We start from the raw sequence: 13593 nt of genomic DNA, 5'->3' as shown, positions 1-13593 counted from the left end.
ACACATAAGTTAAAACAGTACAGCCAGTAGATACAGGTTGCCAGTAAATGAGTCAGTCTAGTATGACATAAGCACTGGAAAACATAAGTGCGAGTTGGAGTCTGCTAGGCAAAATGATTGAGTACATTGAAGAACTATACAGATAAATAGAAGTAAAAAAAAAAAAAGGTAAAGTGCAGCCATTATCAACCCACTGCAGGATGGAAGCCTCCTCGACAATTCATGCTGAGGGAAATGGACCATAATCTGCCACGCTGGTTCAGTGCGGGTTGGCAGATCGACTGTATTCAGCAGTCAGGGGCTTGAACCCCGGTCTACTCAAAGAGCGTGTGCGCTACTGCACTCCCGCTCCTGACCACTCGGCTACAGAGGCCGTCAGACAAATAGAGTAGGCCTATAAATCAGAATGTCTTATCATGGGGGATTTTAACTTTCTGGATGTCAATTGGGACTTGTGGGTTGGCAGTTGCTCAGTAGCAGAACATTTCTTGATTTGCTGAATGATTGTGTTCTACACCAACATGTTAGAGAGGCAACAGGAGAAAGCAATATTCTTGATCTGATTAATAGCAGTGCTTCATTATGTACTAAGAATCTTCAAGGATGTATTGTTTAATAGAGATCATGCCTTGCCAGTCTGATTAGCTACTTTGAGCCTGTTACAAAGGAACTGGATACAAAGAATAATTTTGACTTATACTTAAATTTCATTAAGACATTTGATAATGTGTCATATATACAGTTTTTATATAAATTGGAGCAATGCAGCATTAGGGGTGGAAACTACTGTTGATAAATTCATGGTTAAGTGATAGTGATTATAAATGGTCACTGCTCATCATTGAATGGTGGGGTTTGAAAAGGGTTGGTGTTGAACTCTTTACTATTTTTAATATTTATCTGTTGCAGATTTTTATTAGTTGATTTGATTTAATGGTTTATTTGATGTATTTTTGATATTTTTTGATGTCGATATTTCAAGTTTGGTGTCTAAATTTGCTTATTATACAGAGGTGTGCATATTGGTTAATGGCAATAATTGGGACATGCTACTTCAAGAGGAGCTATATCTATCTACTCAGCAGATGTGCTAGAAAATGGCAGTTAAGGTTTAACAGTGATAAATTCAAGGTACTACATTTGGGTGGCAGTAATCCCAGAATAACATAACACCTGGCAGTACCAAACTCAAAGAAGTGGAATATGCAAAACATCTAGGGGTAATTGTACAACCAACATGAAATTCTCAGAGTAGTGTAAACAAACCACTGGAAGAGCTCATCTAGTTCTGTCAGTGATTATATAGGAACTTTGCCAGCAGGTTCAGAGAAGTGATTATCCCATTGTATAAGGCAGTGGTTAGGCCACATCTGGAATACTGTATACAGGTTTGGAAATCTCATTTTAGGAAGGCTATAGATCTGTTGGAAAGGGTGAAGGGACAAGAAAAAAAGGTTAGTTGGGCTACAAAAGGATATTCTTACTAAGTAAGATTGGGCTTCTGTAAATTGCAGTTTCTAGAAACTAGGTATCTGCTGGTGACCTAATTGAAGTGTATAAATATTTAAAAGGATTAAATAAACTGAATGCTAATTACATCTTTACCCTTTCTAGCACAAGGGAGCATAAATTTATATTGGAAAAGGATGATTGCAGAATAGATGTGTGAAAACTTGCATTCAGCCAAAGAGTGATCAGTTGTTGGAATAAACTTCCACCTCATGTTGTGGAGGTGGACAGTTTGAATAAATTTAAGGAAAGTTTGGTCATATCATACTATCTTGTAAGGAAGCAAAGCTTATACAGTACCAGTGATTTTTGTGCTATATAAACATTTATTCCTTGTCATGGTGCTGATACTACTACTACTGCTAGTATTCTGATTAATATATGATAAATTTATTAACTTCCACCTTATTTTAAATAAGTATGTAATGATGTCTCTATGTAGCCTGTAAATATTCACATTGTTAATATTTATCGATGTAATCTCCTGCGGTCATATGCTTGTTCTATTGTGCCTGCCACTGATGAAAACATTTTTGAAGGCTTCTTATTGTGAGTTGTTTTAAGTAGACCACTGTCCTTGATTGGATTTCTTGAATTAACTCATTGTTTTCCTTTCATATCATGCTTTAAATATGAGTAAAGCCAAAAGTCACATGGTGCAAAGTCAGGCAAATAAAGTTAACCTTATCATGTGGCACAACAGAAATATAAAAAGGAAAAAAGGCGCCTTGAGCATTGGGAATAAGTATATTATGAACAAATCTTGTTGCCACTGGCAAGCTGTAGAAATAAAACTGTACAAATAAATATAGTTAAAATACAAAATTAAAAGCAATAAAACAAAGAATAGACTAAAAGCAATAAAAACAAGAATGTAGAATACAGACTAAAAGAGTAAAAGTCATAAAATAATGTAATATGCATTAGAAGCTTTTGAGGCAGTGTGCTTCTTCATCAACTATTAATAAAGTTTTGCTTCTACAGTTTGTCAGTGGAAACAAATATTGTTCAAAATAGGAAATGTTTCTGTTAGTCAATTTCCCAACAGTTTTACTGCACTAAATCAGTCATATGGTGCCTAATTTGATGTGGTACAACAGAAACATTTTACTCATAATAAAAAAATTGAATTTATCACTGTTATATCAGTGTCCTGTCTGGTTTATCAGACCTTTGCAAGTAGGGAGAGGATTCTGAAATTTAATTTATTCCAGGTAATTTATTCAGTGATCTGTAGATCACTGAATAAATTACCTCTCAAGGAGAGTTTTTGTTAAAGTTCAAGGTGGAACTGGTTGGTCAGTTTTTAGTGATGGTAAAAGTATGAGTGATTGGGGATGGCTTCTTTGAGGAAGAGACTGCTTTTTTTTGACCATCGTGGCATTCTGATACCTAATATAATAGAGATGGGCATTTTATTGTCTTGGATATTTTCTACCTATTAGAATCAAAAACATAATTAAATACAACTACATTATTGCGTATTTTTGTAATAATTATATAATAATTCATGCTTGGTTTTATTATGATTTATTGTCCAGAACTGGAAAAATTGCTTAACTGGCAACTTCCAAGTTCTAAGATAAGTTTTGTGATTTTATACTGTGCATTTGTTTATTTTCAGGGAATTCTGTCTTTTCTGAGTGCTCCACTGATCGGAGCATTGTCTGATGTGTGGGGAAGAAAGTTTTTTCTTTTAATTACTGTCTTCTTTACTTGTGTTCCTATACCATTGATGAAAATAAACACATGGTGAGTATTCTCATAATTCTTTCTAGCAATAAATTGTGTGATGTATTAGTAGTCACAGACAAGTTATTAAAAATATTTCAAAAAACCATGTATGAAATTTTTTGAGTATAAATGTGTGCTAGCTAGGCTCGTGACTTATTTCCAAATTTCAGGTTTTCAGTATAAAAATAACTGCTATTCTTTATTAGCTTTTAAATTACAGTCTGGGCTTATGTGTGTTTTTACAGGTGTATTATTTATGTTAATAATATATTAGCAAAAACTATGAAAGAGTAACTAAACATAAAATAGTTTCCAGATTCTCAGAGAAGCTAAAAGATGCAAAAACAAAAGCATTGGCTAAACATTGAGGCATTATTTATGACAAACAGCATATTTGAAGAAGAGGTAAATTAATTGAATTATTTAAATTTGGATATCAGTGGTTGACATGTGCAACCAATGCGGGTTGGCAGGTCAACCATATTTAGCAGTCAGGGGCATGAACCATGGCCTACTCAAAGAGCGCGTGCTGCTGCACTCTCGCTCCTGACCACTTGGCTATGGAGGCTGTAAAGGTGCAGTACACCTTCATAAAATTCTTCAATTTCATCATCACTATGGCTACTTGTAGCAGCATAAGCTTGAATAATTTGAAGAGAATAGCAATATTTAGCTTAATAGCACAGCAAGCAATTCTTTTGGTAATACTTTCTACCTTTTAAGGTTGAATCTGTTAATCTTTTGTTGATCGGGAACCCAATTCCACAATTCCATCCATTATTTGTTCCCTTTTAGTAGCTAATGTCCATCTTCTAGTTTGATGAAATCTTAACCTTTTCTTCAAATCTCACATAAACTGATGATGTTCCAACTGATGTTTTTCAGCTCTTGTAATAGTTCTCTTAAGTGTGAGTCTGTACTCCTAGACTGAATGTTAAGCGTTCCAATATCTAAAGTCCAAAGGCAACCTGATTGAATCCAGTGATTCTTAGCAACCTCTGCCATTGAGCTGGTCTTCCCAATGCCGTAAGTAGTAGCTTGCAGGCCCCTGGGAAATGAGGGCCGTTTATTTTGTTGTGAAGCCACGTTGAGGAATGGACCATAATCTGGCACTAATCCGGTTCAGGTTTGCAGATTTTGGAGCAATTTAGTCTGGTGTCTTAGCTTTAATCTGTCCATTATGGGTGACCATGATAGGGGTATACGCTCTCAGTGGCACAGTTCTCAGCTTCCTTGACGTGCAAACACTCCCACTGCGATAAGGCATCGATCCATGATAGTTTTCATAATCCTTTCTCATTATTATACTCTCCCTATATATTAAACAGCAGCAGCTGCAAGTGATTTAAACTAGCACTACCAAAATAATTTATTTTCCCTGTTAGATAACTGCTTTTTACAATATTTAATTCAGGTAAAGATCTGCCTAATCATTCAAGTTTATCATCAAATAATAGTGATGAAAACATACTATATGTAAACAATGAGAGCCAGTTTTAGACTAGCATGTCACTTTATTTACTTATGAATACAATTACATTACATAACATTTACTCATCATTACATAAGTTACAAATACAAAATATATATGAATCAATAAACCAAATAAATATAAATTAGTAATAAATACAAAAAGGTATTTTTATTTATTATTTATTATTATTATTATTATTATTTATTTTTTTTTTTTTTGTGTGTTACTTTGTAGTGCCATGGCTTAATAGCACTTTATGGCAGACTTAATGAACCATAATCTGTCACAGTGTGATAGATTACTGTCCATTTCCCTCAACATGAATTGTTGAGGATGCCTCCATCCTGCAGTGGATTGATAATGGCTGCAGTTTACCTCTTCTTTTTTTTTTTTATTGTGCCTTTTCAAGCAGGATGAGTACCATCACTATAAAATTGTAATGGGAGATTTCAATGTGAGAATTGGTAAGATTTGTTGGCCCATATGGAAAAGGAAAAAGAGATGATAAAGGTAGTCTGCTAATTGAATTTGCAGAGAAACAAAATTTTGTTATTCATGAACTCATTCTTCAAGAAAAATGCCCAACAAAAATGGATGCGGAAGGGCCCTCTTGGAAATACCAGTGGAAGAGCCCTCTTGGAAATACTAGTAGTGAAATTGAGTTTATACTGATAAACAATAGAACGGTATTCACTGACTGCTCAAGAGCAGCAGTGCGTAGCACACGCTTCTTGATTAGACCGGGGTTCGAGCCCGTGATCACCAAATACGGAGGATGCGGAAAGGTCATGGAATGACCACCGCATATCCCCGGAGCAATATGGCCTTAGTTGCTAATGCTCCAAAAAACCAAAATAACATAACATAACTGACTGACTGCTCAGTTTTGAACCATTTTTATGTTGGAAGCAACCATTGGTTACTGAGAGCAAGAACAAAAGAAATTGGTCAAGTCAACTAAAGTGAAGAAAATCAACATTAACCAATTATTGAAAAATCTACAGAACCTTGAACTAGAACTGTCCAATCGTTTTCCTGTACTGCAAGACCACAGATATTTCAACCGATAATGATAACGTCATTGAGACTATCGTAGTCACTGCCTATGCCCTTTCACCTACTGTAAAACAAGAAAAACCAACTAGTTTCAAAGGAAACAATTTCCATGATGAAAAAAAGACAAGAAATGAAGCAAAGTGGTAACATAAGAAACAAGGTAGAATATGTAGAAATGTGTAAGACCATAAGAAAGTGTATAAAAGAATAAATGCCCAAGTTCAACCTTTATCTCCTCAGAAGAACACTAGAAGGGCTAAAGAAAGCAAAATGATAAATGGTTAAACCCAAGAGCCAAATGTCTGCTTTGAAGCTTGAGGATGGCACAACAATAAAAAAAAAGAACAACTAAAATGCTTAAATGAGTGGAAGAATTTTATTTAAATCTTTATAAGGATAAAGGACAACTGTATCCAGCACTGGATGCAGAAGCTGTGCCAGAAATTTTGGTAGAAGTAGAAGATGCTATACAATCAGTGAAAAATGGCAAAACAGCAGCACCTGATATAAAGTCACTGTTGAAATGTTGAAAGCTGGAGGCCAGCAAGGATGTAAAGCTCTGGCCGAACTATTTTCAAAATGCCCTATACTTAACAAAGTACCTGTAGCATGAAAAAAATGCAAAAGCCATCCTACTGCACAAAAAAGGTGACAAGGAAGATTTAAAAACTACCAACCAATAAGCCTGTTGCCAGGCATCTACAAGGTTTTCACAAAGATACTTTAAAGAAGAATAGGCACAATACTTAATGCGGCACAATGAATACAATCTTCCATTATTGAATAGCCTTCATCGACTATGAAAAAGCATTTAACTCAGTCACAAAACAAGCAGTAATCAATTCCCTAATCAACCAAGGTATAGAGAGAGCGTACATCAATATTCTTCATTATCAATATATGAAAGGCATCTGCATCAGCATAAAGAGTAGAAAACTTGCTTCTTGCCCTAATGGTAGCCGAGCATTCTGGTCTCTTGCCAAATGTTTCCCATCTCTGCTCTCACCTCTGTCAAAACCAGATGGTTCAATTGTCACTTCAGCCAAGGATAAAACTGACCCGATAGCATCCCATTTTTCTTCCAACTCTTGTATTAATGATCTTGGTAAAACACCTCCCACCATTCCCAAACGCTCCATTCAATGCCTCCTGTGTGGTCTTCCGTCAAAAGGATGTCAGAAGGATTTTGACAAATCTTGATGCTAAGAATGCTCCAGGGCCTGATGGTATTTCCCCACTTGTTCTCAAAACCCCTGCTCCTGAAATTACTCCTGTGCCTTGCCTCGCCTCCTTTTTTCACTTTCTTATTCCAAAGGTGTTTTTTCTTCTGCTTGGAAATTTGCTCATATTCAGCCAGTTCCTAAAAAGGGTGACAAATCCCTTCCATCCAATTATCGGCCCATTGCAATTACTTCTACTCTTTCTAAAGTAATGGAGAAATCAATTAACCGCCAACTCTTAAACTACCTAGAATTCTTCCGATCAACGATCGCCAGTATGGATTCCGTCAGTGTCGATCCACTGGTGATATTCTGGCTTATGTTACCCATTTATGGACAAATTCAGTGAAACCCAAGCAGTTGCTCTTGACATCTCCAAGGCTTTCTATCATGTTTGGCATAAAGGTCTTCTAAACAAGCTTCCATTTTATGGTTTTCCAACTGTTTTTTGTAATTGGTTATCCAGTTTTCTCTCTGACCGATCACTGAGGGTGATGGTAGGTGGCTCTCTGTCTTCTAACTTCTCCACTAATGCTGGTGCCTCCCAAGGTTCTGTTCTTTCTCCCACTCGTTTCCTCTTGTATATTAATGACCTTCTTCCATTGGCTGGAAATCCTATCCATTGTTTTGCTGATAATAGCACATTGCATTCCGCTATAGTTTGAGAAACCTTGTCCTGCTCAAACAGCTTCAACTTCTCGAATATCTGCTACCAATTCCTTAAATGCCGATCTCCAGGTAATTCTCCAGTGGGGCAAAGATAACTTAATTTCAATTCTTCTAACACTCAGTCTTGTCTTATATCCCACAAAAAGGATTCTTCAGCTCCTATGCTTATCTTTGGTGACACTCCGATTTCTAGGAAAGATGATATTTCTTATTTATGGATTACCTTGATTTCTAATCTCTCTTAGCACAAGCACATTACAAATATTTCTTCCAAACAGCTGTTTACTCTGTACAAATCGCAAATCTGCCCCACCATGGAATATTGTTCCCACATCTGGTGCAGTGCCCCCAAAACCTCTCTCAGGCTTCTAGATTCCATTCAGAAGAGGGAGTTACGTTAATTAATGACTCGTCTCTAACAGAGTCTCTCCACTCGATGTCTCATAGACGTACTGTTTCTACTTCCCCTTAACAAACCCATGCTGTGTCTGAGCTATAACTGAAGTCTTGTCTAGATGATCCTGCAATGCTTCTTTAACCAGTGCCTCCATTAATTTCCCTGGAACAGAAGTTAAACTAACAGGTTTATAATTACCTGTGTCTCCCTTTGATCCTCCTTTATGGATTGGGGTCACATTTGCACATCTCCAGTCCATTCCCTTGAGTCCAGGGAAGCTCTTATAATCATGGCTAAGGGTTTGCTTCCTTTGCTGCCTCCTTTAATATAACTGGATAGATTCCATCCAACCCACGTGCCTTTCTTACGTTTATCTTCAACAATTTATTCTCCACTTTACTCTTAGTTATTACAAGATTATCTAGCTTACTGCCAGAGTTGAATACACCTCTAGCATTCCCCTTCCAGAATAACTCCTCACATGTGAATGTCAATGCAAAATATTCTTTTAGTTTGTTAGCTACCTGAGCAAGATCATCAACAGTTGAACCATCGATATCAAGTGGACCAATCTGATTCATCCCCTTCCTTCTAGAGTTTACATAAGTAAAGAACTCTTTGCTGTTTTTCTTTGCATCCTTTGCCAAAGATTTCTCGTAATCTGCCTTCGCCTGCCTAACCTCCTTTGTAACTTGGTTACAGGCCAGCTTATACCTATCATAGGCTTCTGTGTCACATGTAAATGTATATGTATCCCATGCATTTTTCTTCTCTGTCACATGTCTAATTAGTTCATCCGACATCCATTTAAGCCTAAATCTTTAACAATATTTCTTTGTTGGTATGAAAAGCCTAGTAGCATTCCAAGATCAATTCTTTGAATGCTTCCTATTTTGAATTTGCTGTTGGTAACATCATCAGTTGGTTCCACCGTATAGAATTTAAATACTGTCTCAGACCACCGTAGTCACCTTTACGAAAGCAAAAACGCTTCCCTTTACCCTTTGATGGTAGTTACCTCTTTGAGTAAATCCCACTTCAGCACACTGTGATCACTGCCACCTAGTGGTTCCTTTATCTGCAGATTCTTGATGCATGAAGAATCACTACTGATAATCAGATCAAGAGTATTACTCCCTCTAGTTGCCTCCCGAACATGCTGCTGTAGAAAACAATCATCCAATAAATCCACAAAAACCTTTCTAGTGACCAACCCACAAATTCCAGTCAATCGCTGGGAAATTAAAATCCCCCATTATAAGACACTGATTTATTGGCCCACTATTTCTCTGCACAATTGCTCATTATACTCATCAGATTCATTTGGCCTATAACACACACCTACTCTCATTTTTCCTTTCCCAGTGCTTATGTCACACCAAACAGACTCAACATTGCATTGGGCACCAACATCAACTGGATGCAATTCCTCAGATTTTGTGTGTTTCTTAACTAACAGCATAATCCCCCCTCCCTTTCTGTCCTGTCTATCCTTTCTGTACACATTGTACTCCCCAAATTCCAGTTCTGCACTGCTTATGTCTTTGTGACACCATGTCTCTGATATCCTAACAATATCTGCCTTTGATGTCTTGACTAGCACTTCAAACTCATCATATTTATTAACTATACTCCAAGCACTGGTGTACATACAAGTATACATGCACCTGTTTCTACTCTTAGTTACCCTAACACAGTCCATGTATTTACTTGTTCCACTGTGACTCCCAGCAGTCCTGGAAATTCCGATTTCCTTGCTTTCCAGGCTGCTACTCAATTGCATTTCAATAGAAGTAGTGCAAGAATTACTTTTACCTCTGCCAGCGGCTACTGTTAATCTATTAGTCCGTGTATTCCCCCCAAGCTAGTAGTTTTCCGTCCCACCTAACTCTGCCTCGATAGCATCAGCAGATATTCTTGCACCCTTTCTATTTAAGTGTATCCCATCCCTGTAGAAGCAGTCTCTCCTGTTAACAAGCACAGACCAGGCTGAGAAAAATTCTACCCCCCCCCCCCCCCCTTAAGCCTTGCCCAATTTCTCCAGGGCAGAATCGCTCAACAAGGCTCTCATCATATACTCCTTCCTATCGTGTCTGGGCAGAATTGCAGACACTTTCAAATTCAACCCTAACTCACGGCTTTTTTGCAGCATTGTCTTGTACTTGTTAAGTAATTCTGCTGGTCTCCTACTCTTAATATCATTAGTGCCAACATGTACAACAGTGTCACCCTTTGTGCCCTTAAAGGATGATATCTGCCCTGCAACGTCATCAACCTTTGCCCCTGGCAGACATACGCTGGTCTTGTTCCATCTATCCTTTTTGCACAATATGTTCCCCGTTTCCCAGACAGTAGAGTCGCCTACAACAACTACTTCCTTTGGGACTAGCACATTCTGCCTTGGGGGTTGCCACTGTGTTGCGTGATGTTCAAGTGCAAGCTCTGGCATTGGCAAGTTCAATTCAAGTTGAGAGCTTGATGGGGCCCCTCAATTTAAATCCTTCGAGGGCATCCACCCTGTCCTTCAAGTCCTCATATAAGCTAACAATGCCAAGTTGATGCCTGATTTCCTCGCACTCCTTACATCGCACACACACAAAGACATTCGTGATATTGCCAAGGGGCAATATCACGTCCCATTTCTGATTGCTCCACAAACGTCAAACAAGCAGTGCATTTCAATAGACTGTGATTCAGAGGACAACTGCCCCACTCAGTTCTTCCCTGAGCCACAGCACTTCCACTAATTTGAGCTTTTTGCTTTGCTGCTCTGGTCTGAGTCATGATTTCTATTCAAGTTCAATAAAATTCCAATACAAAATATAACCCTAAACCTATATCCCAATGCAGTTATAACACTATATATATGTATTTCGGTATCGAATATTATCTCTGAGTTACGTTATATGACTTTCTTATCCCCTGTTAACTTATATGTATCAATTCACGACACCACGCTTCTAATAACTAGGTCGCTATATTTATTTAGTTAAAAAAGTACAATTCAATTGACAATGAAATTTAATAAGATTAATAAATTTTACTGATTAATTGATACTACTATACTCACTATCTAGTTTTCCATTAAACCTTAGGCTAGCACACATTGTATCGTATAACAATGACGGCAAGTTATGAACGGTAATCTACGGAAACGAGATATTATTTACTTTCCAAATCGTGCTATCTAAATTCAAAATAAACCACGAAGCTTGACTAGGTCTATAAGCTACTTATAGAAAATAATTTAATCTAACAATTAAGTCAATAAAGTGGCTATATATAATTAAAAGTTTCGTTCGCGGGAGCTGCAAAACCTGTCCACACGTGGATTTGATACCCTTACCAATACTAAGTAATAACCCACAAAATCACTATCTAAATTCAATTTAAACTAAAATATTGTTATTAGGAATATAAAGCAACTTTAAAAAATTAAATTAATATGCCAATTTAAGTCAATAAAAAAGCAAAAACTTCTCTATTTGCTGGAGCCGTAAAAACTTTGCCTATTCACATGTACTCTCGCACCCACTGCCATTTTGGTCATGGTGTGCCATTTTATATAGGCTGGCTACAGCATGGATTGAGAAGGAAGTTTGAGGGTTCCTCCTGACCTAGTTTAAACCCAGACCATTCAAAATAAGTGACAGGTGATGAATTTATATTGTCAGGGTGAAGGATTTAAAGACAGATGAAGAAAATTTCAGAGTGAAATTGAAAAAGGTAATGTATTTAAAAGTAGTCATAACATAGATCTAAGAAAGGAAGATTACTGAAGTGGTGAATTTGAACTTGAATTTAATAGAAGAAATTAGCTTAATAAAGTATGTATAAAATTCGTTCCTTTGTATTTCATTCATCACAAGAAATAAAATAAAGACAAATTTAGTTCATTTATTTCAATAAACAGTTAAATTATTTTGGAGTGGAGTAACAAATATAATTAGAAAAAGGTGCATGACAGAAAAAGTGTAGTAAGTCAAGCAATGTATAAACCCCACCCGACTTACTGTATATCTTTTCTGCTGTGCCTCTTCTTGGGTTAAGGGTGGTGGAAGTAAGTCTTCAGTACATTATTGACAAATAATTTTATTGAGATTGATATTTATAATTTATCATTTTACTTTCAAATAGTGGTGGGTCATCCAAAAAAAAAGCCTAATTTTTAATTCTGAATACAGTATTTTAAAACTGAGATGGCAAATGGTAGGTCATGAGTGATCAGTCAATCTGAAAAAAATTTTGGTTGAGTTTGGCACATGGAAATAAATAAAACATACATATTTGTGATAGGTTGACTTTGAAACTTTTGCTTTTCTGTATGGTGAAAAATGTTTGCTGGCCCCAGTTTTAAAAGATGAAAAGGCATTTGTTGAAATGAATAAAAAATAAATATTTTGCTATGTAATAATATTGGCAATGCTAGTAGAAGTTAGATTTATTAGTTTAAAGTTAAGTGAATTTTAATTCAGATTAAATTAAAATTGAATTAATAATCACATTCATATAACTTCTTTAAGGTGAATTAATTTTAATTTGAATTAAATGAAAATTGAATCATTAATGTTAGTGAATATTTTTCCCTTCACTGTTTGTAAAATGGGTATTGATTCAATATATTTTATAATTAATTTATAATAAGAATGATTCTTTTCTTGAATTATTATAAATTGTTACTGTAACAAATTGAATCCTATACTGATGCACTGAAATTTTTGTATATTTTCCCTCTTTGTAATTTTATTATATTTGTTATCATCACTTAAAAAGTTGTACTTATTTTAAAGAAAGAAGAAAAAAAAAAAAAGAAAAAAAATAAACATTTAAATGAAGGAGAGGGCTATACCTGTTTCCTCTGTACAGTATAGTGAATTTTCCTGTGTTTGGAAAGGTCGGTGCTAGAATAATTTTAGAAACTGGGAAGAATTCATAAAGGCCTCTTCAGTTGTTGTTAGTCAGTTGATCTAAAGGGGGAGAGGGAAGAGAGAGAGAGAGAGAGAGAGAGAGAGAGAGAGAGAGAGAGAGAGAGAGAGAGAGAGAGAAAGATTCACCCTTGAGTTATTCTTGGTTTCTTCAGTCTGCACAATGTGTGCAAAAGAAACATTTTAATAAAGGAGAGGGCTATACCTGTTTCCTGTGTACATGGGAAGGATTCATAAAGTCCTCTTCAGTTATGGAGAGAGGTTCACCATTGAGTTATTCTTGGTTTTTTTCAGTCTGCACAGTGTGTGCATATTTAGCCCCCGAACATGCTCTTCTACACACATAACAGATTGCAGCAATATAGTCTGAGGTGCAGATGATCTGTAGTAACACTAATAATCTTTTTATCCTTACTCCATAAGTAATATATTTAAACTTTTTTGATTAAAAATATCATCAGTCCAAATATTAAAATGTACAAATTTTCTCATTAACAGTTTAGCTATGCAGTGATATCCATTTTTTTTTCTTTTTCCTCTTATATAATTATAATGGATTATAAGGTACTACATTATTATTTGGTACTATATATGTTATGATGTATTTCA

General features: G+C 36.1%; 1 protein-coding gene across 1 annotated transcript in view; it reads left to right on the top strand.

Moving 5' to 3' along the window:
• The window catches only part of LOC150078465 (solute carrier family 71 member 1), a 172666-nt gene that overhangs the window by 70072 nt on the left and 89001 nt on the right, over positions 1-13593 (top strand). Inside the window, exon 4 of the mRNA XM_090385072.1 lies at positions 3134-3261. Coding sequence (XP_090241198.1) covers positions 3134-3261 — 128 coding nt within the window. The remainder of the gene's footprint in view (positions 1-3133; positions 3262-13593) is intronic.

Source organism: Mastigoproctus giganteus, chromosome 11 (genome assembly GCF_048544385.1).
Source record: "Mastigoproctus giganteus isolate SK-2022 chromosome 11, ASM4854438v1, whole genome shotgun sequence".
NCBI lineage: Eukaryota > Metazoa > Arthropoda > Arachnida > Uropygi > Thelyphonidae > Mastigoproctus > Mastigoproctus giganteus.
This window is presented reverse-complemented; position numbering and strand designations above follow the sequence as displayed.